The sequence below is a fragment of the Ahaetulla prasina genome, chromosome 1 (assembly GCF_028640845.1).
Source record: "Ahaetulla prasina isolate Xishuangbanna chromosome 1, ASM2864084v1, whole genome shotgun sequence".
Lineage (NCBI taxonomy): Eukaryota > Metazoa > Chordata > Lepidosauria > Squamata > Colubridae > Ahaetulla > Ahaetulla prasina.
The window spans coordinates 53,244,146-53,269,363 of record NC_080539.1 but is presented as its reverse complement, the minus strand read 5'-3'; the positions used below and the strand labels follow the sequence as shown (position 1 = coordinate 53,269,363).

General features: G+C 40.8%; 1 protein-coding gene and 1 non-coding gene across 3 annotated transcripts in view; one reads left to right on the top strand and one right to left on the bottom strand.

The window, feature by feature from the left end:
- HAAO (3-hydroxyanthranilate 3,4-dioxygenase) overlaps positions 1 to 367 on the bottom strand; it is a 39,741-nt gene extending 39,374 nt beyond the window's left edge. For both annotated transcript variants that reach the window (XM_058163784.1, XM_058163785.1), the window contains exon 1: positions 236 to 367. In XM_058163784.1, the coding sequence (XP_058019767.1) occupies positions 236 to 318 (83 nt within the window). In that variant the 5' untranslated portion in view covers positions 319 to 367. The remainder of the gene's footprint in view (positions 1 to 235) is intronic.
- Positions 368 to 4,844: 4,477 nt separating this feature from the next.
- TRNAI-UAU (transfer RNA isoleucine (anticodon UAU)) lies at positions 4,845 to 4,938 on the top strand. Its single transcript has 2 exons — positions 4,845 to 4,882; positions 4,903 to 4,938. It is a non-coding gene; the product is annotated as a tRNA-Ile (tRNA).
- The last annotated feature ends 20,280 nt before the right edge of the window (positions 4,939 to 25,218 follow it).

The following is a 25,218-nucleotide window of genomic DNA, read 5'->3' as shown; positions in this document are numbered from 1 at the left end:
AGCTTCTGGATTAAAATAGTACTTCTAGAGAGTAACAGCTATGGATTTTTGTTTAAATTAGAATCCACAGTTGTCATTTATTTATTGATAAGTTTCCAAATATAAAGCAACCTTTAGGCTAGCTTAGCAAGAGACCATAACTAATCATCAAGTGTTTTGTCAGAAACAACTTTATCCTTGACTTGTACAAATCTTTGAAAAATAAATAGTAGTAGTAATAGTATCCATCACTTACATAAGCTTATTGCATACTGGAGGCAGAAAAGCACCTTTGTTTTCTTTTACCCATTTCTTTACATTCACAAGTGTGTTCTCCATGAGTCGATAGCAATATGCTCCAAAGGAATTGATACACAAACTTACTAGGTCTGGAAACTGTTTTATAGGCTATTGCAAATGAGTGTCTCTGTATAATTGGAATGATGGGTGTATGACAGTGCACTCTCCTCAGCTGATGAGTTTAAGATCCAAAAGATTATTTAGCTGATTACTTAGCTGAAGGGCATTCTCCACAGTTTAGCCAATGATCAACTCACACACCAAAAAGTACCGTATGTCTAAGATAACTTCCTCACAGAAATTTGTTCAATTTTAATAAAGAGAATGCATTGGTAGAGTGAATTATTTTTGTGCCCTCTATTCACCCTAACATATAATTATATCATTAATATCTGACCTATGTGTAACATAACATTTCAAGTTAAAATGTTTTTAAAATGTTTTTACCTCTGTGAAATATAGCTTTCTGGAACTTGTGTGTGTGTGTACTATATATTTTCTGATAAAAAAGCATACCAATTCAGATTTAGATTTTATTGAAGTAAAGAAAACTTGTTTTACAAAATCTTACAGCTGACTTTACAGAACATGATTATGGAAACATTTATAGTAATTGCCACCAACTTGGATAGTTAAAAGGAATTTAAATAAGTAACAGGGGACAAAATTATTGGGAGCTACTAATAATGATTATCACTAATAGTTTCATTTCTCATGATGGATCATCTGTTATCCTGGAATGTACCCAAAAGCTTTCATTACAACTGAGCAACATTACAACTCTTGCTTTGAGGTTTCAAGGTTACTTTGGTTAACACTGCAAACAGCCACATTTGATTGTAAATGCAGAAGAAACAACTTGTAAAGCATAGACAAGTGAATCCCCAAAAGTACCACATTGCATTTACTATTCTTTTCCTGTCACTCCTGGTTACTTCCCTCCCTTATTCCTTCTCCTTACAATTAAATTAATGAATACGAATAGCAGAAAGATCAAAAAGTTAGTTCATGTTGTTATTGTTTTAACTGATGCTATTGTTAAATAGATGGGTTTGAGTTGCAGAACATGCTGCAGTTACACATTTTTGTTGTAAGCTTACTCAAATATAACAGGTAAAGCAAGTTTATAGAAGAGATCGATTATCACTCACAGAAAAATTATATATTGTTCTTCTATGAAGATGTAGGCAAGGGACCAAGATGGCATTTCACTGTGAAAAGATGACAGGCACATTATGCATATGAAAGAGTTACTAATTTCTCCCATACCCTTTTCTTTGGCCTATACCTCTTGGGAAAACTTGGGAGTGCTGTAAAAAAGCAAAGTGTTAATGCTGTAGCAATAAATACATATACAACAAAATAAAAAATATTTTCAAACCAACCTTGACTCCAAATGGCTAAATCAATTTCAATTTTTTGGGCAGTTTTATGGAAATTTATTTCCTTTTCCTTCTAGAATTTTAAAAAACTTTTTAGTCAATCTGATACTCCCAAGTGGTCTCATATCCATCTAATAAGACCAAAATGATTCTAAAATAGAATTGATTTAGAACTTATTTGATTTCTTTTCAATTTCCCCACTGATTATTGACAATATCTGATTTCAGTTATTAGCTCAGGTGGATAGCAGCAATGTCTGGTCACCTGGACTTTGTTTTTAGATCAAGCTTTAAGAATTTAGTATTTTTGTTTATACAGTAAATTTTGAGTGTAAAACTGCTATTCGCAGAGCAGTTTGCTATTTGAGTTGATAGTTTAGATTAGATTAGACAAAAGCCAGGAAAAGCTCCAGGCCCAGACGACTCCTTCTTGTCTAAAAGTCTGTGCTGACCAATTGACTAATCTTCACCCGTATCTTCAATAAATCACTAGATATGCTATGTTCCTTCTTGCTTCAAACGCTCTACCATCATCCCAGTGCCGAAGAAGCCCACTATCAAGAAACTGAATGACTACAGGCCAGTTGCTCTAACATCTGTAATCATGAAAACTTTTGAAAGGCTAGTGCTGTCCCACTTGAAAACCATCACGGATCTGCTGTTAGACCCCTTGCAATTTGCATACTGAGCAAATAGATCAACAGATGATGCTGTTAATATGGCTCTGCACTACATCCTATAATATCTTGAATCTCCAAAGAACTATGCAAGGATCATCTTTGTAGACTTTAGTTCAGCATTCAATACCACCATTCCAGACACTCTTCTAACTAAGCTAAACGAGCTACAGGTACCTGAACACACTTGCAAGTGGATCATAAGCTTCCTAACATTATTGAGTCTGTCATCTGTACCTCTATAACTTTCTGGTTTGGTTCTGCAACCCAACAAGACAGACACAGACTTCAGAGGATAATTAGAACTGCAGAACAAATGATTGCTACCAACCTGCCTTCCACTGAGGACCTGTATACTGTACAAGTCAAAAAGAGGGCTGTGAAAATATTTACAGACCCCTCACATCCTGGACATAAACTGTTTCAACTCCTACCCACAAAATGACGCTATAGAGCACTGCACACCAGAACAACTAGACACAAGAACAGTTTCTTCCCGAACGCCATCACTCTGCTAAACAAATAATTTCCTCAACACTGTCAAACTATTACTAAATCTGCACTACTATTAATCTTCTCATCATTCCCATAACCCATCTCCTTACACTTATGACTGTACGACTGTAACTTTGTTGCTTGTATCCTTACGATTTATATTGATATTATTTCCTGATTACTTATTTGTAGCCTATGACTATCATTAAGTGTTGTACCTTAGAATTCTTGATGAACATATCTTTTCTTTTATGCAAACTGAGAGCATAGGCACCAAGACAAATTCCTTGTGTGTCCAATCACACTTGGCCAATAAAAAAATTCTATTCTATTCTATTAACAGAGTTGGAAGGGACCTTGTAGGTCATCTAGTCCAACCCCCCCCCCCCGCGCTCAAGCAGGAGACCCTACACAATTTCTGACAAATGACAGTCCAATCTCTTCTTGAAAGTCTCAAGTGATGAAGCTCCCACAACTTCCAAGAGCAAGCTGTTCCATTGATTGATTGTTCTCACTGTCAGAAAGTTCCTCCTTATTTCTAAGTTGAATCTCTCCTTGGTCAATTTCCACCCATTAGTCCTTGTCTGGCCTTCAGGTACTTTGAAAAACAGCTTGACTCCCTCTTCTCTGTGGCAGCCCCTCAAATATTAAAATACTGCTATCATGTCTCCCCTGGTCCTTCTCTTCACTAGATTAGCCATGCCCAGTTCCTGTAATTGTTCTTCATGTTTTAATCTCCAGTCCCCTAATAACTCTGGTTGTTCTCTGCACTTTTTCTGGAGCCTCAACATCTTTTCTATAGTGTGGTGACCAAAACTGGATGCAGTACTCTAGGTGAGGTCTTAAAAGAATTGTGTCAGAAGTCGGATATGAACCCACGCCTCCATTTGGAGACCACAACGGTAAATAAACTAGTAAATGGCATCGTTGCATAGTAATGAGGCTGACTGCACTAGAGATTATCAGCATAAATGCTTCAGTAACCCCCTCAAAGCCAAAGGGTTGAAGTTCTTGGTAAACTTTTTGGCAGCTTTTGGCCTTGAATTTCTGTAAGCAAAGGAAGACTCCCCCCTTTGCTGTGTGCTTTGGCAAAAGCTGAATTACGGATCTGAAAATGTACTCTGAGAGCATATACACCAAAGACAAATTCCTTGTTTCCAATCATACTTGGCCAATAAAGAATTCTATTCTATTCTAAAAAAAGTGAATAACCTGTGAACAGTTTGAATTATGAATACTTTCACTTATCTGCCAAAAATGCCTATATTATGTTTTATATTGTCAAAAGAAATAAGGGGTGGACCATAGATTCATTTTTTAAATTTTTTGGGCATCTTGAGGGACAGAAGTTTTTATTGTTATTTTCCAAATGGAAGAAATTTCCAATCTGAGAGAAAGTTCAATCTCCTTTTCCTTTGCTCCTACTTCTTTGAACGCCTGCGATAACCCGCTCAGACCCGGGGACGATCCTAACGCACCCCCGCCAAGGCTCTGGATCGAGGGCGCCCCTCTAGGGATTCCGTGCCGGCCAGATGTGGAGAAGCCCCCCCCCCCACCAATTCCTCAGCGGAGTTTTCTTTCCCTTGCCTTTCCCGGCCATGACCTCCACCCATTTTCCCCAAAAGACGCGAGTCCCCTCCAGCCGACCGGGGCGCCTTTGCTACTTAGAGTCTATTCGCGTCCTGCTCTTCTCCCCTACCGGGGAGATGGTGGTCAATTACAGGCCCCATCCCGCGCTGCAATGGAGTCTCGCAGCGTCACGGCCGCGCCAGGGCCTAGTAACAGCCGTCGCCGCTAAAACAACGCGACGGCTAAGGAAGGGGAGAGAGAAGGCCGGTCGGGCGGCAGCAAATAAAGCTCGTTGCTTCTGCCTCTCTAGTGCGGGACTTTTTGTGGCCCGGAAATTCAGAGCAAAGAGAGAAACGGGCAGAAACGAAAAAGTAAGCGCGCTGAAATGGCGTCCGCTGCGGTTGAGCCCTTGATAAAGCGTTCGGGAAGAGTTGATGTCAGGGCTCCAGTGGCGCAATCGGTTAGCGCGCGGTACTTATACAGCAGTACACAGCAGAGCAATGCCGAGGTTGTGAGTTCGAGCCTCACCTGGAGCACAAGTCTTTTGGGACCGTTCGCTTTTGGGATATTTCCCCGTATTTATCTGCTGCTCGCTTGCTTCGTGCTATCACGGATTCATTCTACGTGGAAAGCTACGAGGCGAACACAAGTCATGACAATTGCAGTAACTCGCAGAGGCACTAACTTTAAAACTGCTTATCGAACTGCAACTTATTGTTAGTGAATCTTTTCATTAATATAAATGCAATAGTTGCATTTAAGAATCAATATTTTTTCAGTATTTCATATTCATTATTCTGGAGCAGAAATATTCATGTGATTTGATTTTGTAGTATACTGTTTTTTAAAAAAAGATTACATAGGCTCTAATAACTAGATTCCAATTATAGGTTGAATAATTAAACCCATATTGAATAATGCATTTTTCCCCAATGAAATCCTAGAATTAAAATGACCCTGTGTGTTCATTTTACAATTGTTACAGGAATAGTTAAAATAAAAACATAGGGTAGTAATGGTTAAGCTATCTACTCCAGTGTTTCCCAGGCAATCTGGTCAATATTTGAGAAAGAATACTTGTTATTCTTTGGTAGATTTTGGATCCATTCAATTTTAGTAGCCAAACAAGTACTTTATTCATGAAGAAGAAATGTTCATAAGTGTCTCCTCAAATATTTAACAATAAGGAAAATTATTTTAAAAAATAATTATTAAAAAAAAATAAAAAATTAGATGATTATCCATAGAGTATCTGAGTTTTGAAGGATTTACCACCATTTCTTTCAGCCTATCATGAAAGGGCATTTTCAGCAACAAGTATTAATGTAGGTAGATTTTTTCAGAGTCAACCAATTCATCCCAAATATTAATACAAGTACAGGTAATCCTTGATTAATGAGTGGTTGCTTAGCAACCATTCAAAGTTACAGTGGAACTCTCCAGAGCTACTAATTATGACCTGATTTCAAAGTTCAACGGCTATAACGGTTCCTCCCTCCCCATTGTCATGTAATTGCATTTTGGGCACTTGGCAACCGGCTCGCATTTAGGGTTGTCTGCAGTGTCTTGTGACTGATTTTTAGTGTTTTTTACTGGCTTTTGACCAAAAATGCCCACTGGGGAAAATGGGTTTGCTTACCACCTAATTTGCTAATAACTGCTGCATTTGCTTAATGACCATAGCGTTCACTTAACCATTACAAAAAAGGTTGCAAACTCAGGCATAGTCACCCACTTAATGAGAACCACACTCTGAAGACCATAATTCCAGGCAATTTATGGTTGTAAATCAAGGACTACCAAGGACTGCCTCTCATTGAAATATGTAAATATGCATTATGTGTAGCAAATTAATTGCGTGGATGCAATCAGAAATCAAGTTTGCCTAGAACAAGCCTAAATAACATGAACATGTGACTACCAAGCAGCCTTGTGAAACTGTTGGTGGTTTTGGAAAATTCAATATCACCAACGAACAGTGCTGCTTCTTCAAAAGACAAATGACTGAGCATTTCCAATACCTTCGGGCCTCGCCAACATCAAAAATCTCAATTGTTTGAGCAAAGTGGTCTTTAAGCAACCATGACTGCTTCACTTAACAATCGCAATCCCAATTCTCCAAGTTGTGGTGTGATAAAGCAGCTGTGCTGGTCATTTAGCGGATGGAGCGAAATAGTTGCCTGCCTTAGGTGGGCAGACAACTCCCGTCTGTGTACAGTAGGAATTCATATGCTGGGCTGGAGAAATAGATTTCCATGTTGTTTTTTCACTCTGTCCTCTTTGTGTGCAGAAGGGAAACTCCTGCACTGAGCTGGAGAAACAAAACAGGGATTATGAAGAACCTTGTTTTGTTTCTCCAGCCCAGTGCATAAGATCCTCTCCCCTCCCTTGTTTCGTCAGTCCAATAATGAATTCTGCCCCACCCCTGCCTGGTGCATGAAGAAATATTTTGGCAGGTGACAATTTTGATACCACCTTCCCTAATGACTTTCTCAAGAGATTAGCAGAGATTGCAAATAGTCATCACATGATCACAGGGAACTTGACAGTCTTGCCAGTAAGTGTGAAAAAGTTGCCAAGCTCCAAGATTATGATCATGGGATGCAATCAGTTGTAAGTGGAAGACTACCTGTACCATCTAATAGCTAATTAATGCAGCAGCTCTTCTTTTGTTACCTGTGATTATTTTAAATTTATCCACATGGCTCTTTCCCCTTTACAAGGTGTGCAGGCCTGGCTTAGATGCGCTCACTTCTTAACTTCTTTATAGCTCATAGGAGCCACAAAGAAACATAAGATGCACAATGCTTATTTAAAGAATCTAAAGATAGAAAAAGTTCCATCCAATAAAAACAGAAATCATCCGTAGCAACATTTTTTAATACAAACCTGAAGAAGAGAATGTATTTTTTTTCTTTTAAGTGACTCCAGGTATTCCTCGACTTACGACCACAATTGAGGCCAAAATTTCTGCTGCTAAGTGAGACAGTTGTGTTTTGTCCCATTTTACCTTTCTTGCCAGAGTTAAGTGAATCACTGCACTTGTTAAGTTAGTAACAGTTGTTAAGTGAATCTGGCTTCCCCACTGATTTTGCTTGGTCGCAAAAGGGGATGACATGACCCCGGGACACTGTCATAAATATGAGTCAATTGCCAAGCATATGAATTTTGATCATGTGACCCTGGGTAGGCTGCAACTGTCACAACTGTGAAAAACTGTCATAAATCATTATTTCATTATTTTCAGTGCCGTTATAACTTCAAATGGTCACTAAATAAACTGTTATAAGTCGAGGACTATCTGAAGTAAATGAGATACCACAGTGGATAGTGCACAGATTTAGTACATGTAAATTTATTTTTAAAAGGCAATTCAATTTCTGTATCTTTTTCACACAAATGTGAACGTCTGGGCATTAAGTGGCACTAAATTTTTAAGACAAAAGTTAAATGACCAAACTTAAGGACAAAAGTCTGAAAAACAAATAAATGTAAAGGGCGGTTTCCTGAAATAAAGGGTTACCTATTGTAATAAAGGACATATGGTCACTGTAGACATTTCTGACTTTTCTCAGGCAGAAAGCTAGTGGCGAAATGAAATGCAACAATCGCAGATACTAGGGAAACAATAATATTTTCCATTATCAGAATTGCTTCCCACACGGGTAGAAAAGTCACCACCTTCTTCCCATCTGCAACTCCTGTCAAAAACCCGCTGGTGTAAAATGAAGAGTTGGCCAAAGGACTCCCTTCTCCCGCGCTCGCTCTTCCTTCCAACCCTGGGAATAGTTGATGTGCAGCTCATAAAAGCGCGCGATGAAATGAGTGGGAAAAACAGTCGACAGGAGAAACGCCGCTGGGCCTGCTCACTCTTTCGCCCTGCCTCCCAATTCCCCCCTTCTTTGTAGGCCTCCTTCCTAACGCATTTTCTGCCACTGGTCTCCCGGACCGCCGTTCCCGCCACCTCTCGGGCTGCGCCTCCGCCCCGCTCGCATCCTCAGGCCGCGTGAACTCCGCGCCTCGGCGGGAAATGCTTCCGATTCGTCTCCGCCCAGTTTCGGGGGGCGGGGGGCGGAGGGAGGGGAGTTTCCAGACGTTTTACTTCGACAGGCCTCTGCACGTTGGAGGCTTGGAGCCTTCCCAAGGCGCGGCGAAAGAAAGAAGCCGTGAGCTAGGGACTCGCGGTGGGAAGGCTCCTTGCCGCATTGCTCCGCACCCAGCCCACCCGGTTCCTTGGAGACCGGGAGCTCGGTGGTCTCGGAGGGTTTCGTAGCTTAAGGCAGTCTCTCTATTTGCACACACCTCCCCTTCCCCGCACACACACTTTCTGCATGCGCATTATAATGCGCATCGTATTATACAGTTTGGGAAATGAAGAACCAGTTGAATATTCGCAGACTTGGCTATATTTGCGCCTACGCTACCAATATTAGGTAGGTCAGGTTGACTTAGGCTTCAGGACGGCTTAGAAATATGTATCCACATGCGTTAAGACAAAATAGGGAGATGCAGATGCTTCTGTTCTCTGCCTTCACTTGCCCATTTACATGGGGGGGGGGATGAAATAAAAATGTGCACACCATCTCCTGATTGAATCCAGATTTTCTAGCATAGGTAGCATAGACCTACAACAGCTAGTTCAGTGACTGTTCCAAGTTACAATGACACTGAAAAGTGAGTGACAAATTTTCACACTTATGACCGTTGCAGCATTCCCATGGTCATATGATGGGGGGGGGGAAATCAGGTGCTTGGCAACTAGTTCATATTTAGGACAGTTGCAGTGTCCTCTGGTGATGTGATCCGCTTTTGTAATCTTCTGATAAGCAAAGTCAATGGAGAAGCCAGAGTCATTTAACAACCAATCCTATTAGTAACAACTTCAGTGATTCACTTAACTAGCAAGAAAAGTTGTAAAATGGGGCAAAATTCACTAAAAAATGTCTCACTTAGCAAGATAAATTTTGGGCTCAATTGGGTTGTAAGTTGAGGACTACTTGTATTCGCTGATCTTCTCTGGCTGGAGAATTCTGGGAGCTCAATTCCACACGTCTTAAAATAAAAAAAAAAAAAATTCTATTAAAGTTGCTGAGGTTGAGAAACATTGCCCTGGAAAAACCATGCAAGAAAATTGAGTTATCTTGGAAGTTATTTATGCACACATTCCCTGATTTTTGGTGGGTGTTCACAAATCCCTATGTTTTCCCAATAGAAATGCAAGAAACATAACAATTCTTGAAGAGGTTAATGATAAAATTTTAATATTTGAAATATGTATGTTTTCTTGTCTTGTGCTATTTTGTTCCATTATTGATAGCACTCAGACATTACTCTAACATGAACAGAAGTATAGGTAGTCCTCGACTTATGACCACAACTGAGTCCAGAATTTATGTTGCTAAGTGAGAAATTTGTTAAGTGAGTTTTTGCCCTATTTTACGACTTTTCTTGCTACATTTGTTAAGTGAATCACTGCAATTGTTAAATAAGTAACACGGTTGTTAAGTGAATCTGGCTTCCCCATTGATTTTGCTGGTCAGAAGGTTGCAAAAGGAGATCATATGACCCTGGGACACTGCAACTGTCATAAATATGAAGCAATTGTCAAGCACCCGAATGTAAACCACACGACCATGGGGATGCTGCAAAGGTGGTAAGTGTGAAAAATGGTCATAAGACCCCTTTTTAGTCCATTGTAACTTCAAACAGTCACTAAATGAACTGTTATAAGTCGAGAACTACCTGTATAAGTTTTGCTTCTTTTGTCCTTGGCGTTTTGCTAATTTTTCAATATTTTAAGACATCTACCACACAACCTCAAATTTTCTTTAAAAGGTATAGATGAAATAAAATGGTAAAAATAACTGCAGAAGAAGTTAAGAGTGGTATCTTCCTGTGTTTTCTTCTCTCCTCAATAATGTATTTTCATCTTTTCCCAGGAAAATTGGGTATCAATTTTGATACCTGAGCAGAAATGAACTACAGAGCATTTACACAGTGATGTTTAATGTTTATCTCACAAATAAGGTGAGAGGAAAGTTCTCTCTTGTTCTATTGAATGCACAGAGTAAAAATATACAAGAGTGAATTCACAGGATTAACTGGTCTTCCTTCTTTATTAATCATTGATACAGAAAGTGATTTATCCATTTTTCTTACATTATTATGCATCTGAATATTAATAATTCATCAAAGCAAGTATGGCTTCTGAAGAGTAAAATCCTGCTTTTGCCATAAATGTGGGAACTGTTTCAACATGGCAATTATTTGATTTATATTGTCTGCTTTCTACAATGTGGACAATAGATGGCGGTGTGATCACATGGATGGATAGGAAATTCACCCTCCCCACCCTCCCCAAAACAAGGAGAAAACTGTTCCAAAGTTTCTAAAAATAATATAGGCTTCTTGCCAAGCATTTACAATGTTTGTTCCTCAGAGCAAAAAAACAATAGGCCTGCGTTCCAGTGGTTAGAGAGAAAAAAACACCATAGCAATAATTGGATGGACCACAGGGAGTGTATATGCCTGCATGCTTGTGTGTGAAAGAAAGAAAAAAAATCCTCCAGAACCAATGTTTTAAAAATGAACTGTTAGAATTGAACAAGATTGGAAGCTTTACTATTTTGAATGGTATTTGTTTTATTTCTGCATGTATTTAGCAAATGAATCCAGCTTGAAAAATGAAGTGAAATAAAAATCTTTTTGTCTGCAATTAAATGTTCAACAAGTAAGATAACAAAACCTTTCTGACCATTATAATGTAAAATATATGCTTTTTATTAACCATATTTTCTGCCAGTACCTTGTAAAGGAGATTTAAGCAAAACAATGTTATTTTACATGGAGGGAAGCACACAGTGGGGTACCTCAAGGTTCTATCTTGGGCTCTGTGTTCTTCAACATCTTCATAAATGAACTAGATGAGGGGATAGAAGGGAAACTCATCAAATTTGAAGATGATACCAAGCTGGGGGAATAGCTAAAATAGATTTAAGATTCAGAAGGATCTTGACAGATTTGAGCATTGACCCCTATGCAACAAGGTGCTGTTTGGTAATGAGAAAATTAAAGTCCTGCACTTAGGCAGGAAAAACCAAATGCATAGATACAGAATAGGTGGTACTGGTTCAACAGTAGTAACTGAAAGAGATCTAGGTGTCCTAGTGGACCATCACTTTAATCTGAGCCAGCAATACGCTGTGGCTGCAAAAAAAAAAACCTATGCAAATTCCAATATCCAGAGGGAGAAGATCAAGAAGTGACAATGCCACTTTATACTGTACTACCATGTTTCCCTGAAAATAAGACCCACCCCAAAAATAAGCCCTAGTCTGATTTTTTTGAGGTGGGCCTAATATAAGACCTACCCCAACAATAAGCCCAGGGGATGGCCGTGGCCAGCACATCAGGCGATGAGTGCACAGGGGCTGATGGTGGCTGGCAGCAGGACCAGCCCACCAGCTCCTTGGTGCAGCGCAGATCCAGTAAGTCCAAGTGTGGAGGCAGAGGTGGGGAGGGAGAGAGGTGATTTGGACATGCTGATGGCTCCCTGGCTCCCGGGAGGCTCTCATGAGGCTTGCAGCAGGTAGAGGCACGGGGGTGGTGGTGGTGGGGAGGCAGGTGCTAGCCACAGTGCAGCCACAGGCAAGTCGAGAGGCAGGATGGAGTTGGCATGTTGGGATTACCTGCCTCCCCCTTTGCCTCTGCCTCCGCCTGCGGCTAGTGCCGCGGTGCAAGCCTCCTATGAGCCTCCTGTGAGCACATCCAGATCGCCTGCCTCTCCCCTGTGCCTCTGCCTCCATCTGTCTCCACCACACACTTTTTACCCAGAGGAAGATTGGAAGCTACGTCTGCTTGTACATGGGGCGCTTTGAAATGAAACTAATTGCTCCATTTCAAAGTGCCCCATTTACAAGCAGATGAAACTTCCAGTCTCTGTCATTTCTCTGTCCAGGCGAAAAGTGCATCTGCCCTGGGAAGCCCTGTAAGCCGTTGCGGCTGCAGGCAAGCAGATGATGGGAGGGAGCGGGTGGGCAGCCACAAAATAAGACAACCTTCCAAAATAAGACCTAATGGGTCTTTTGGTCAAAACAAAATATAAGACCCGGTCTTATTTTCAGGGAAACACGGTAGTGAGGCCACATTTGAAATACTTCATGGAGTTCTGGTCATCACAATACAAAAAAGATGCTGACACCCTAGCAAGTGAAGAGAAGCGCAACAAAGATGATAAGGAGACTGGAGGCTAAATCATATGATGAACAGTTGAGGGAGCCTTTTGAAGAGAAGAATTAGGAAGGACATGATAACTGTCTTCCAGTATTTGTGGGGCTCTCATAGAGAAGAGAGGCTTGACTTATTCTTCAAAGCATCTGAGGGTAAGTAATAGGTAGAAGCTTGTTAAAGAGAGGATCAACCTAAAAGTAAGGAGAAATTTCCTGACACTGAGAACAATTAATCAATGGAATAGCTGGCCTCCCAGGGTTGTGAATTGTCCTATCACTGGGTGTTTTTGAAAATAGCCTGGACAATCATTTGATATAGATGGTATCAGTTCTCCTGTCTTGAGCAGGTGGGTTAGACTAGAAGACCTCTGAGGTCCCTTCCAGCCCTATGATTCTATGTTTTTAGTAATGATCAAGAGACAAAGAACAACCTCTAATTTTTAAAAATATTTCAAATCAGGTTGGCTCATAACCATTGTGGATTCTTATTATTTGCTTACGTTGTACTTTTTTGTCCTGCTAGAATGAATACAAACAGACCTTCATATGGATGAAATGTACTGGATTACAAATTGCTGATAGGCAGAAAAAAGCTGCTTCCAATTATGTGTTGAACATATGTGCAACTATATGCACACACCTTGTTGAATGTATCTACTTTTCTATTGTTCCTTTTGCACTCTGGATATGGATGTGTTTTACAAATTATATCTTAATTCATCTCCACCACAAACCCTTGTTCTCTTCAGCATAATGATGTCCTTTGTGGAAAACAAATTACACTGTATACAGTATTCACTGGAACTTCTTCCAAGTTATAGAAAAAGATAGAATGGGCTATCTTTTAAGCTCTTGTTCACAAACTTTCCGGAATAAAAAAACTCCTAGTATCTTTCACAAACATATTCTGTCACCCCAAATGCTATGGAGACCAATTCATTTCTCCCCCTCCTTTAAAAAAAATAGAACTATAACTGTAAAATAATAGTTTTCCAAATGCCTGTTTTCTGCATGGCTTAAAGCAGCTCTATATTCAATTATATTTTAATATAATTGGGTAAAATGCCAGCTATCTTGCAAACGATTCTACTATAGTTAATTTTCAAACATGAACAATATCAAATGTTATTACTTTTATTCCTACTATTCCTTCAAAAGCATTAGGGCGGCGCACAAAACAAATTTCCCAAACAACAGTAAACGATACTCAACTTAAAAGCAATAAAATCTAAAAGGATAAACTGAAAAATTAATACACAATTGAAACTTTATGTGTAAAGGTGTTTTTCCCAAAGCCATCAGGTTGAGCTGGGGTTAGACAAGAAGGACTTAGAGGGTCCTCTTAGATTGTATTACTTTAACTGATTTCCATGGAAGATAAAAAGCAAGTTAGCTCCAGAAAAATCAGCAGCAAGATTAACATGAGAAGATGAAGAACAATAAGCTCTTGGGTGAAGTGGTTTGGATTAATTTTTTCCTTTGAAGAAAGTTACGCCCTTTGTTTTCCATGCAGAGCCAAACCCTCATGGGGTTTAGTATAAGCTAGTGCTTGGTGGAGAAATTCTCTTGAGTAAGGCCCAGATTATAGGTCACAGTTTGGAGGTAATACAGCAACTTGTTGAAGCTAAGCTGGTGGGATGGGAAACATTCCACAAACCCTATTCTGTCTTGAGAGTAATGCATATATTAATAGTGTTCCCAGACTAACTATCTGCTCAGAAGAAATGATAACAACTTTAGAAGAACCTTGGGTTTGTTGAACCTGTGATATAAGAACCCAAATATCCCAATGAAGAGATAGTATGCTAAGTGACCACTGATTAAGTGTTCAGAGGAATCCCCCAAAAAAACACCCCAAATTAGACTCCCTGTTCCAAAAAATTACTAAAAAACTCACTAAAATGTTCTTTTCAAGGACATTTTAAAGGGGGAAAGTGTGTCATGCATATATTGTACAGTACTAACATTACAATTGTTTGTAATTTGTTTTCATTAGGGTCTAGAAATGGGAAATTGAACATTTTCCTTATGTGTTCTGGTTCTCATGAAAATACCTTCACCATGTTCTATGGGAGGAAGCTACCCCTCCCAAATCAAATACCAATGAACCCTTTCCCTATACACCTTGCTTTAATCCCGATCACTGCTTTTTGAAGCTGTGAAAAAAAGTGAAACCCTACCACAGTGACATAAATCCATATATTTAATTTCACATGCAGTCTGGTCTCACGTGCAACTAAGCAGGATTACATGAATAACTAGATAATATCCATGAAGATATGCAAAAAAAGTCTGTCCTGACTTAGTAAGGGTTACTCACAAAATAAATGTAGATAGGGTTTCAATCTTATACAGTGGGTTTAGTAGAAAGCAAATTACATCTGCAACAACTGCCACATGGTTTTCAGGGAAAAAGCACACTCTACCTCCTACCTCAGTATACTTAAGCACTTTAGGTAAACTGAATTAAAAAAAAAATGTGTCACAAAATGCTTCCCCCAGCTTTATAACATCAAATCCTAATCTGGATTCTTTCTTGCTTGGAACATTTTCTTCAAGAAACCAATTCAGAATCAAAGCTGGCCTGGAATTTACATGGACCAAATTTAAAGATTAATTTAGTATAGGTGAACTATGTGTTCCATCTCTAGCACTTTCCTAAAATATAGCTGTTCCAGAAAGAAAACTGGCTGCAAACTTTGGGGAATAATAATTACATTTGAAAAAAGTTTCTGTGTTGAAAGATAGATTGAAGTTGTGGGTTGATACCTAATTCCATTTTCTCTTTCCATCTGAAACACAGGAGGGTTAGCATGGTGAAAGGAGAGACCCGTCTATTCTCTGACCAACATGTGCATCAGAACAGGAGAAACCTATTGGCTGATTGCATATCTGAGCAGAGATGATCTCACTTTATTTCATTCTTCAGTCACCCATTTATTTAAAAATAAAGTGAGAAGGGTATATGTCTGTCTATCCACAATTCATCCATCCATCTTTCTGTTAGCAATCAACAATGGGAACACAAGCTCTACTGTGCTCTGCAGAGTAATGCACAAATACTTCTGATTCATTGTGTTCAGCAGTCACTGATCGCTTTGACTGGGAATGGGAAAATGCTGAACATGATAATATATCAATTTTCCTTTGCAAGATGGGAGATATACAATCATTACAAGGATTACCAATAGCCGTACTTGTCTAACTGTAGTGAGACTGGCTTTTTCCACTCTTTGGAGGTGTTGGGTTAGAACCCCATAACTTCCTGCTGTATGATCAACATGCATGGGAAATAACAGAGTTGCAATCCATAATCTCAAATCTCATAAGGACCCAATTAGGGAAACAGGAGGTTAATTGTTTAAAAAGGGGGGTTGGAAATCTGATTTCATCTAAAAAGAGGCAGTAGATGGCAATATTGCACTCTGCAGTATCTCCTGTGGCTAAACCAGGCCCCTTTGTTTAACTCCTCCATTACTGTTTAAAATAGCAGCAATCCACTAAATCAAAATAACCCAAACTTTATTGAAAAACGTTTTGCAAAGCAAATTTTTACAGATTATGCTAATTGTATCTTTTGGAGCTTGGGGAAAACTCCCCAATTGTCATCTTGAAAATTCATCATTTGAGTCTTAAAAAGCAAAACTGGAATTGGTCATACAGTTTAATTGAAAACAAAGTTTGCACATGAAAAGTCTGAAAAATTACTTGGGGCACAGGAAACTATGGCAGATAGCAGATTTAGATAGAGTACTCTCATCTGTAAAGTGTTAATGTTCCTCCTGGTGCCGCTCCCCTTTTCCAGCTTTCTCATAGATGTGAATATTCAAAATTAAGATCATATGTGAAAGAGTGCAAGTCACTTCCTTTGCTGAATATTGTGGAAGTAAGTAGATTCATCATTAACCATCTTTGTCTACAACAGTGTTTCTTAACCTTAGCAACTTTACAATGTGTGGACTTCAACCAGAATGCCGTGGTTAGCAAGCCCACTGTCCTAGAATGTTTGGATCTCTTATGGCAAAACATTTAGGCTCAGTGTGTCAAAAATTTTGAAAATGTCTAACTTGACACACTCTGTCTCTCACTCACTCCCTCCAACACAGAGAAACAAACTAAAGAGAAAAAAAATCTCCCCCTCCACTTTTTAAGCCATTCTAAACAACAACACTTGACAGTAGAACCTATGCTGAGCCTTGACTTCAGCCGTAGTACCACTGCTGCCACTTAAAAAGGGTGCCTAGTGCTGTCCCCTGGGATTTGCCACATGCCACATATCTTCAGGCAATGTCCCTTTTCTGTTGACAGATCCCTATGGTCTACCTAAGGCTGCTCTGAGCCGCATGAGCCTTCATTCTTGAAGTGGATTCACATAATGTTCTTCTGTGACCTCTGCAGCATCTAAAAACAGTGCAAAACTGTGCCTTGCTCTTGCACAATTTTTGGAGGCTGCAGAGACCATGCAACTTCCACAGAACCTGGAGGCACGTGAGAGCACAAGTGCACAACCTATTCTTGCATCACCTCTGTAGCCTCTGAAATCATGTGAGAACAGCGTGCACATTGACACATGTGCCATAAGTTCTTCATTATTAGTTTAGATTATGAAAAACGTTTGGAGAAAGAAGGGAAAAGAATTAGAATCCACTGTTAATCTAGAAGTAGCATCATCATCACATGTTGCACAAAAAGCACTTGTTTATAGTTTCAGCAGAAATCAGTAATTAAATTAAATATAGGTATAGGAGGCAAAAGCTAAATATTTGAAAAAGCTGCCCCCCACCCAAAGTAACTCTTTGCTTGCAGAAAAATGAAGAAAGGGGAGAGTTCTGTGTTATATTTTGTCTGACAGTGAAGTTTTGCATTCCCATCAGATAAATGTAACTATTGCTGAAGGACCAGGCAGCACAACTGCAGGTGAAGTGTAAATATTCAAATGAGTCCTTCGGGAGAAGGGCGGTATAAAAATCTAAATAATAAATAATAAATAAATAAACGTAAATATTTTCAACTGGGCGTGAAGGAGGGCAGTGGAGAAAAGGAACTGGCAAAGTGGAGTTCTGCTTGGCAGGAATGGACTTGAGAACCTAAATGTCTCCTTCCAATGCCACAATTCTATGACTATAAGCATAGAAGGAGAATTCCATGCCAGTGTCGTGTCCCACTCCTCCGCTGACGGCTGGGTCCGGGAAATCCGAATCAGGCTTGCCTCTGCAGCTCTGCCCAAAGTCCTAGCAAAGTCCTCAGAGCAGGCAGGAGACCAGTAAGTGACTTCAGCAAGATAAGTTTGACTTTTGCCTGACTCAGAGACTGCCAGAAAGTAGCTCCTTTATATAGGCCATGGGGTGTGGCTCCATGACTCAGCACTCATTAAGGCCTGCCCCTCCCTTCCCTCTGTTGCCTCCGCCTCTCCAATCTTCTGATGCGAGGGTCACTCCAATCAGCTGTTCTTGGGAGTAAACCCTCCTCAGGCTCACCTGCTGTGGATGAGGGGGAGGGGTCTAGCTGCTCCGTTTGCCTGGGCATGGAGTCAGGGCTGGGGCAGGGAGATGCTCCTTCTTCTGCAGTTTGTGGGGGCATGGAGCCAGGACTTGGGCCGGAAGGCATACATTCCTCAGTGTTGGGGAGCAGGTAAGAAGGCCCCGGCTGCTCTGAGGGCGGGCAAGACACAACAGCCAGTATCTCTTGCCATGGTCTGACATGGCCAGTCCAAGAGTTTTGCATGAGGCAAAGTGCAAGATAGTGTTGCATGTGGAAGTTGGCTGAGCTATGCAACTACTGCTGAGGCTTTTGAGGGGATTCAGATCAGGTTCTATGATTTATTAATCTGCCCTTCAACAGAAGAGTATGGGTAGGTGGAAAGCCAGGGGACTAGCACTCCCACCTGAAGCAGGCTGTGCCGGCTGGCGACACCCAGGGGAAGGGCCTTCTCTGTGGGGGCTCCCACCCTCTGGAACGAACTTCCCCCAGGACTCCGCCAACTTCCTGACCTTCGAACCTTTCGCCGCGAGCTTAAGACACATCTATTTATCTGCGCAGGACTGGCCTAGAATTTTAATTTTAATTTTAATTTAGCTTTTAAATGGGTTTTTTATTATTTTTATTATTTTAATTATAATTTTAAATTTCGGCCTAATTCAATAAGTTTTTTAAATATTGTTTTCACCTTGTATCTATTTTTGTGTTTTTATCAGGCTGTAAACTGCCCTGAGTCCTTCGGGAGATAGGACGGTATAAAAATTTGATTAAATAAATAAATAAATAAATAAATAAATAAATAAATAAGTTGTCCCCTCCCACCTGAAGGGCTGATTCTGGGTCCTTCCTGAAGGAAGGAATTCCCTAAGGACCGTATTATATATCTGCTGTAGATACAAGAATCATTAACATCTCATGTTCTACACCAGAGATGTAGATTACTGATTCTGCTGAAACTATAAACAATTAATTTTCCCAAGGGGCCACATGAGAACCTGGGACTGTTGTGGAGAGCCAAACCAGTAGGCTGAACTTAATCTGCTACTCGTGCCCACGTGTTGAAGGAGGGGCTCTTTCTCTCACTAGCCAACAAAAGGAGCACAGTTGGCTTCTTCTCCTGCCCCCTGCAGCACCCTTCTTTACATTTTGTTTTCTAACTTCCAATTGACCTCATGTGGGTTAGACAGGGAGAGCCAAAGGGCCACATATGGCCCGGGAGCCATAAAATGCCTGGTTTGCTCTATACCCTTAAAAAAATCTGCATGTTACATATGTACACATTTGGTATGGCCATCAATTGTAAAACAATCAGGCAGCTTTATAGCATTGGGCAAAACTTGCTTTGTTTTTTATTTATTTGGATTTATACCCCCCCCCCCCAACACACCTTTTGATTGCCCAACCCATGTTTATAGGATAAGGCAGGTTTTGAATCTAAATAAACAGCTAAACAAAGCAAGCTACAGATGCAGATGTTGAAGATATAAGGAAGGAAAAGAAAACATGGTGATTAAGGGCAGGGCACAGCTGCTCTAAGCTCTGTGCTGGCAGACAGCCAAGGCATTATTGTGGTAAATCTAATGGAGAGACCTACTGCTAAATTCGGAGAGCTGGTATGGCTCTTAAAAAAGTTCTTCTCAGTCCCAGCAAGCAGCACAGGAAAGAGAACACACAGATGGAAATTAGTATCTACTGGAAGGATAAAATTATGACCATAAGAGTGGGCAAAGAAGAAATATCATTTTAACTTTGCTATTAGTGGCTTGCCATTAGCATAGTCCAAGTGAACACTACACCCTCAGGGGCATTGGGGATTTGGAGGGGAGGGGTTTTCTAAAAATTCAAAATAGCTGCTGCTATCATCATCTTCCTCCCTCTACTCCAACTACCAATTCCTTTCATTTACTTAGAACATTTACATGACAATTCCCACAAGGAACCTTAAGCCGTTTCACCAAAAAAATCAAAATGAAAAATTTTCTAAGTTCAAACCAACAGATGTCATTAAAATATTGTATAAAATGCCCATGCAAAATTTAACAAGGCAACAGAGAATTAAGTTCACAATCCAGAAATGGATCACAGCTGTTTAAAAAGCAATTCCTTCTTTAAAGGCCCAGAAAAATAACCATATCTTTTCTGAAACTGGAAAGATGGTAAAGACAGTGCCAGGCATATCTCACTGGGAGGACACCCTAAAGTTGCGAGGTGCCACTGACAAAATCTGATCTTAGGTACTCAGTCCATGCAGTATTGACCCTGACCTTGGTGGTGATAAGAGCAAAGATATATTCCCTGCAGAATGTGCATCAGAATGTACTGATTAATTAGTAACAGTATACCTTAACCTTGGCAGCTTCAAGATGTGTGGACTTCAACTCTTAGAATTCCTCAGCCAGCATGCCGGCTGGGAAATTCTGGGAACTGAAATCCACACATCTTCAAGTTACAAGGTTGAGAAACACTGCATTAATGTACTAAGTTTCCTTTCACCCTGCTTCTCTCTTTTTTTAAAAAAAATATGAAATTCTTTTTATATTTGTACTTTCTAAAAAAGAAAAAAGACTATCAATATATGTTTCTAGGTGTACTTTGTCTAAAATGGTAACTTCGGTATGAACCGTTTCTAATAGCAGACTAGTTTTCTTCATAATGTTTTGCAGTATATTATTCTCTCCCTCCCTCACTTACACACACACACACAATCAGGGTGTGTTTTTCCCAACTGTGTCCACATTTTGTAAAAACAGTTTTAATGTGATTATGAAAAGGTAAGTGTGTATTCATGCATGGGTTCAGGAAGTTCAAGTTAAAATTAAAATGCAAAATAAATCATTTTGTTTCTCATACAGTTCCTTGACTGTTCCAATAGCCCTTTATTGTCAATAGGCTATTCATGATATGAGAAAGAAAATGGGCTGAGTTGAAAGCCTATTAGTGGAACAGATTTTCTTGCAGTCTGTGCTCTTTCAAGTATCAGTCCCACCCCTGATTTGTTTTGTTAAAAGAGGTGGCTTAAGTTAAAACACTGAGTCAATAGGAACCTGAACAGACATCTCTCATCTCCCCCCCCCCCCACTTTATCTTTTGTCACTTAACAGTATTTAGGATGTGATCCTATAGCCCAAACCACTCTGCTAAACCAATTGGGTATCATGGAGTTAATGTATTTGTCTATATGAAGGGTCTGTAGCAAACGGCCAAATCATTCTGTGCCATGAAAAGGATTGTGAACACAAGGGAGTAACACAAGAGAAAGGGAGTCATATTGTATGTGATAGTCAGAAAAGTACTGTGGAATTTCTACTGATTGACTGCCAGACAATTTCACTGCCAACCCTACTAAGTGTCCAGACTAAAAAATCAACTCCACAAGAAGCCTAGAACTACTTTTATTCATATTGGCTATAATAACAGAATTTTGCAAATGTGATTGTAAGTGTTCCTTCCTCTGCACTATATAACTATGAAATATGGAAACATCTGCTTAAGCTGCTTCTGAATATTCTTTTGTTTCCCCGGACTTAAAAATGTTTCATCCCCCTTTGCTTAGGTAATGATTCTTGAATATTTCCATCAAGATCATCTTCCTTATTTTCTAAAATATGTCAGCCTATCCTTCTTAATAATACTCTTGTGAAAATAAAATCAAGAAAATGCTGTTCTAATTGTGAAGGGTTAAAACATGAGCTACAAATGTAAGAATATTTATTGTGTGCATCCCCTGTATGATGGCTGACACTCAACTCGAACAAAGCCTTTGTTCGATCAGTTTTTATCGGCAAGCTGTCTATTGAGTTTTGGAAAGCCTCAGATGGTAAAGGCATAGTTACCTGCCCCCACACCCACCAGGACACTCAAAGCCACCAAAAAAAAAAAAGGTGACTGGCATTTTTATAGCTACCCTACAGTCAAGCATAAGATTGGACAATTGGATCCAAGTGCGTGTCTTTTGGCATTGCCAGAGCAAATGGTGGCTCAGTTTGCCATAGTTCACTAGGCAAAACAAGAAAGCTTCTAACACTGCTTTGAAAAAGAACTCAAACTTTAGCAAGCAAGCAAGCAAACCAACAAACAAAAAGCACTGAAAAAGAATGCCAGTTCAACTTCATATCACCAAAATTAAAAAATTCATCCCAGAACAATTTTTTAATTTTAACTTTTTTAAAAAAGTTGCACTATAGTTGTGACATGATGGCTGCTATCCAAAGAATGTGTGCAGAAATTCCACTGATTTTAATCAGACTGAGATATGCTTTATCTTCTCTGAATTAAGCCTGAAGCCCATTTTGGTTCCCATATCTTCAGGATTAAAGTTAGATCTCATGGGCCAGATGGGAATAGCACTTTATGTAAGTGTCAATAGGGCCATATGGAATCTAACTTTTTAAATAAGAAGCTGGATGATTCAAAAGGTTATGATGAAAAGCAAAGCTTTTTTTTAGTTTCAGCTGATTCACATCTTGTCCAGGTAAACTGGAGTTGAATTGACATGTTCATATCAATTCAACATAATCTCAGTCAATATTGACCAGCCTTTGCTTTTGAGATACCATCTGACCATGGAAACTAGAGTTTAGATCTGAATTTCGCTACAAGAATAATACAAGTAATTCTTTCATGAATACACATACTCCATAACAATATGCCAGAAAACAATTCTAATTATATGAACGCTACGCTCTTAGCCATAAAAAAATCAATGGATTTTCATTCATTCATTCATGCATGCATTCATGCATTCATTCATTCATGTGAATAAATATAAACCATAAATTTTTGTTGCAACATGGATTACATGCAACATTCAGTATGGTTTTCTCTGATCCAGATTCATAGATCAGCAAGTCTTGTCTGATATCAGAGAGAGGGTTGACAGAAAAAAAAGTTGATGCTGTTGATACAAAAGTTGATGATCTGTCTTTACATGTGCCACATATTGTTAAGATATTTCATACGTATCTCATAAAAATAACTTTATAGAATCATAAATATTCAGCTTAGGGTCCTACTTTTCCATGCTTTCTGCATATTCTATGGTACCTACTGAGTTTTGGTTGTTCAGCCTTCTTAGTCATCAAAAATCATGTTCTGATTTTGAATTTCCCATTCTGGTAGAATCAGAAAGCTGAATTATATTCGTAATAAAGTTACCATTTTGCAAATAGCAGATATTTATACTGTCATTTGCTGTTTTATTAGTCTCATTAACTCAAACTGCTGTTTTTGTCTGCCGCAATCCTATCCTATTATTCTATGAAAATCATTGATTGTCTATCCCAAGGCTTCTGAAATGTTCACCATTTTGATAGCATGTTCCTCATGGTTGTTTTTTTTTTTTTTTACAAAGTATCTGTAGGGGAAGAGCAAGCAGAGCTGGTGAGTGGAGTTACCGTATATACTCGAGTATAAGCCGAGTTTTTCGGCACGTTTTTTGTGCTGAAAAACGCCCCCTCGGCTTATACTCGAGTCTACCCTTGCAGAGCCGACCCAGGGAGAGGGTTTTTTGCCCTCGGGAACAGCTGGGCCGGCAGGACGAGCCCAAATGCTGCCGGCATGCTTTGCCAGCTCGGCCGGCTCGTTTTGGGGCGGCGGCTGGCCTCCGGCGTTTTCTTCCGCCGCTTTTTGATGGCGGCGGCGGCGGTGGTCGGCGGAGGGGGCGGAGGGGGCGTTCGACATTTTCGCCCCCCTCTCACTCGTCCTCCTCTTGCCCGCGGTGGGGGTGGAGGCGTTGTCACCTCGCCTCCTCTCGAAAGCCGAAATTGAGTGCGGCGGCAGTGGGGGTGGGTGGGTGGGGAGGCCGCCGTGAAGTGCCGGCTGGGGAGCCCGAGCCAATCCCGGGCTCCCCAGCCGGCACTTCACGCGGCCTCCCCTGCCGCCGCACTCAATTTCGGCCGGAGAGGAGGCGAGTGACAAACAAATAGAGTTCTTCGCTTGGCGTTGTCACCTCGCCTCCTCTCCGGCCGAAATTGAGTGCGAGCGGCAGTGGGGGTGGGGAGGCCGCCGTGAAGTGCGGCTGGGGAGCCGGGATTGGCTCCTGGGCCCCCAGCCGGCACTTCACGCGGCCTCCCCTGCCGCCGCACTCAATTTCGGCCGGAGAGGAGGGCGAGGTGACAACGCCTCCGCCCCCACCGCGGGCAAGAGGAGGCAGTGAGAGGCGAAATGTCGAACGCCCCTCCGCCTCCGCCGACCAACGCCGCCGCCGTCAAAAGCGGCGAAAGAAACCACCGGTGGCCAGCCGCCGCCCCAAACGAGCCGGCCGAGCTGGCAAAGCATGCCGGCACTTCAATCCCGGCTCCCCAGCCGGCACTTCACGGCGGCCTCCCCACCCACCCACCCACCCCACTGCCGCCGCACTCAATTTCGGCTTTCGGAGAGGACGGCGAGTGTGTCAACGCCAAGGCGAGAAGAACTCTTTATTTGTTTGTCACTCTCGCCTCCTCTTACTCGTCCTCCTCTCGCCTCGGAGGCGGAGGGGCGTTGTCACGAATACATCCCAATAAAATGCAAAGGTTTCAAAGCATGTTTTGGAAAAGCAGCGAGGATGGGGAGAATGCTGCCTTGAATGTGAAAGAAACGTGGAAAACTCCAACTACAGTATAAAAAAAAAACATTTGCACTCAGTACTTTTTATTTTATTTTATTTTTTGCCAAGTTTTCCCCAGGGTTTTTTTTCCCCCCTATGGAAATTGGGGAGGTGGGGAGAAAGAGGTGAAAAAGAAAAGCCTCTTGGAAAGCGGAGAAATACGGCAAGAACAAACAATTTCTCCCCCCGAGAGGGGGGCAGGAGGAGGAGGAGGAGGAGAGATGGGGGCATTGCAAGCTAGGGTGGGAAGAAGGAGGAGGAAGAAGAAGGGAGGCAAAAGAAACCGACCCTCGCGCAGATCAGCAAATTAGCTTTCCTTCTCCAAACCAATTTTTAAAAAAAAAAAAAACCCGTTCTACCCAGAGCAAATGGCAAATAAGCAGCCCGTTTTGAGTCTGATTATTGTTTCGCGGTGGTTGCCCTCTCTGATCTCCTTGTACATGACAAGGCACCTCTAACCCAGCGCTTTGTGTTTGTTATTGGTAATTCTCCTCTCCCTTCTTCCATTGGAGTCCTCTCCCTTC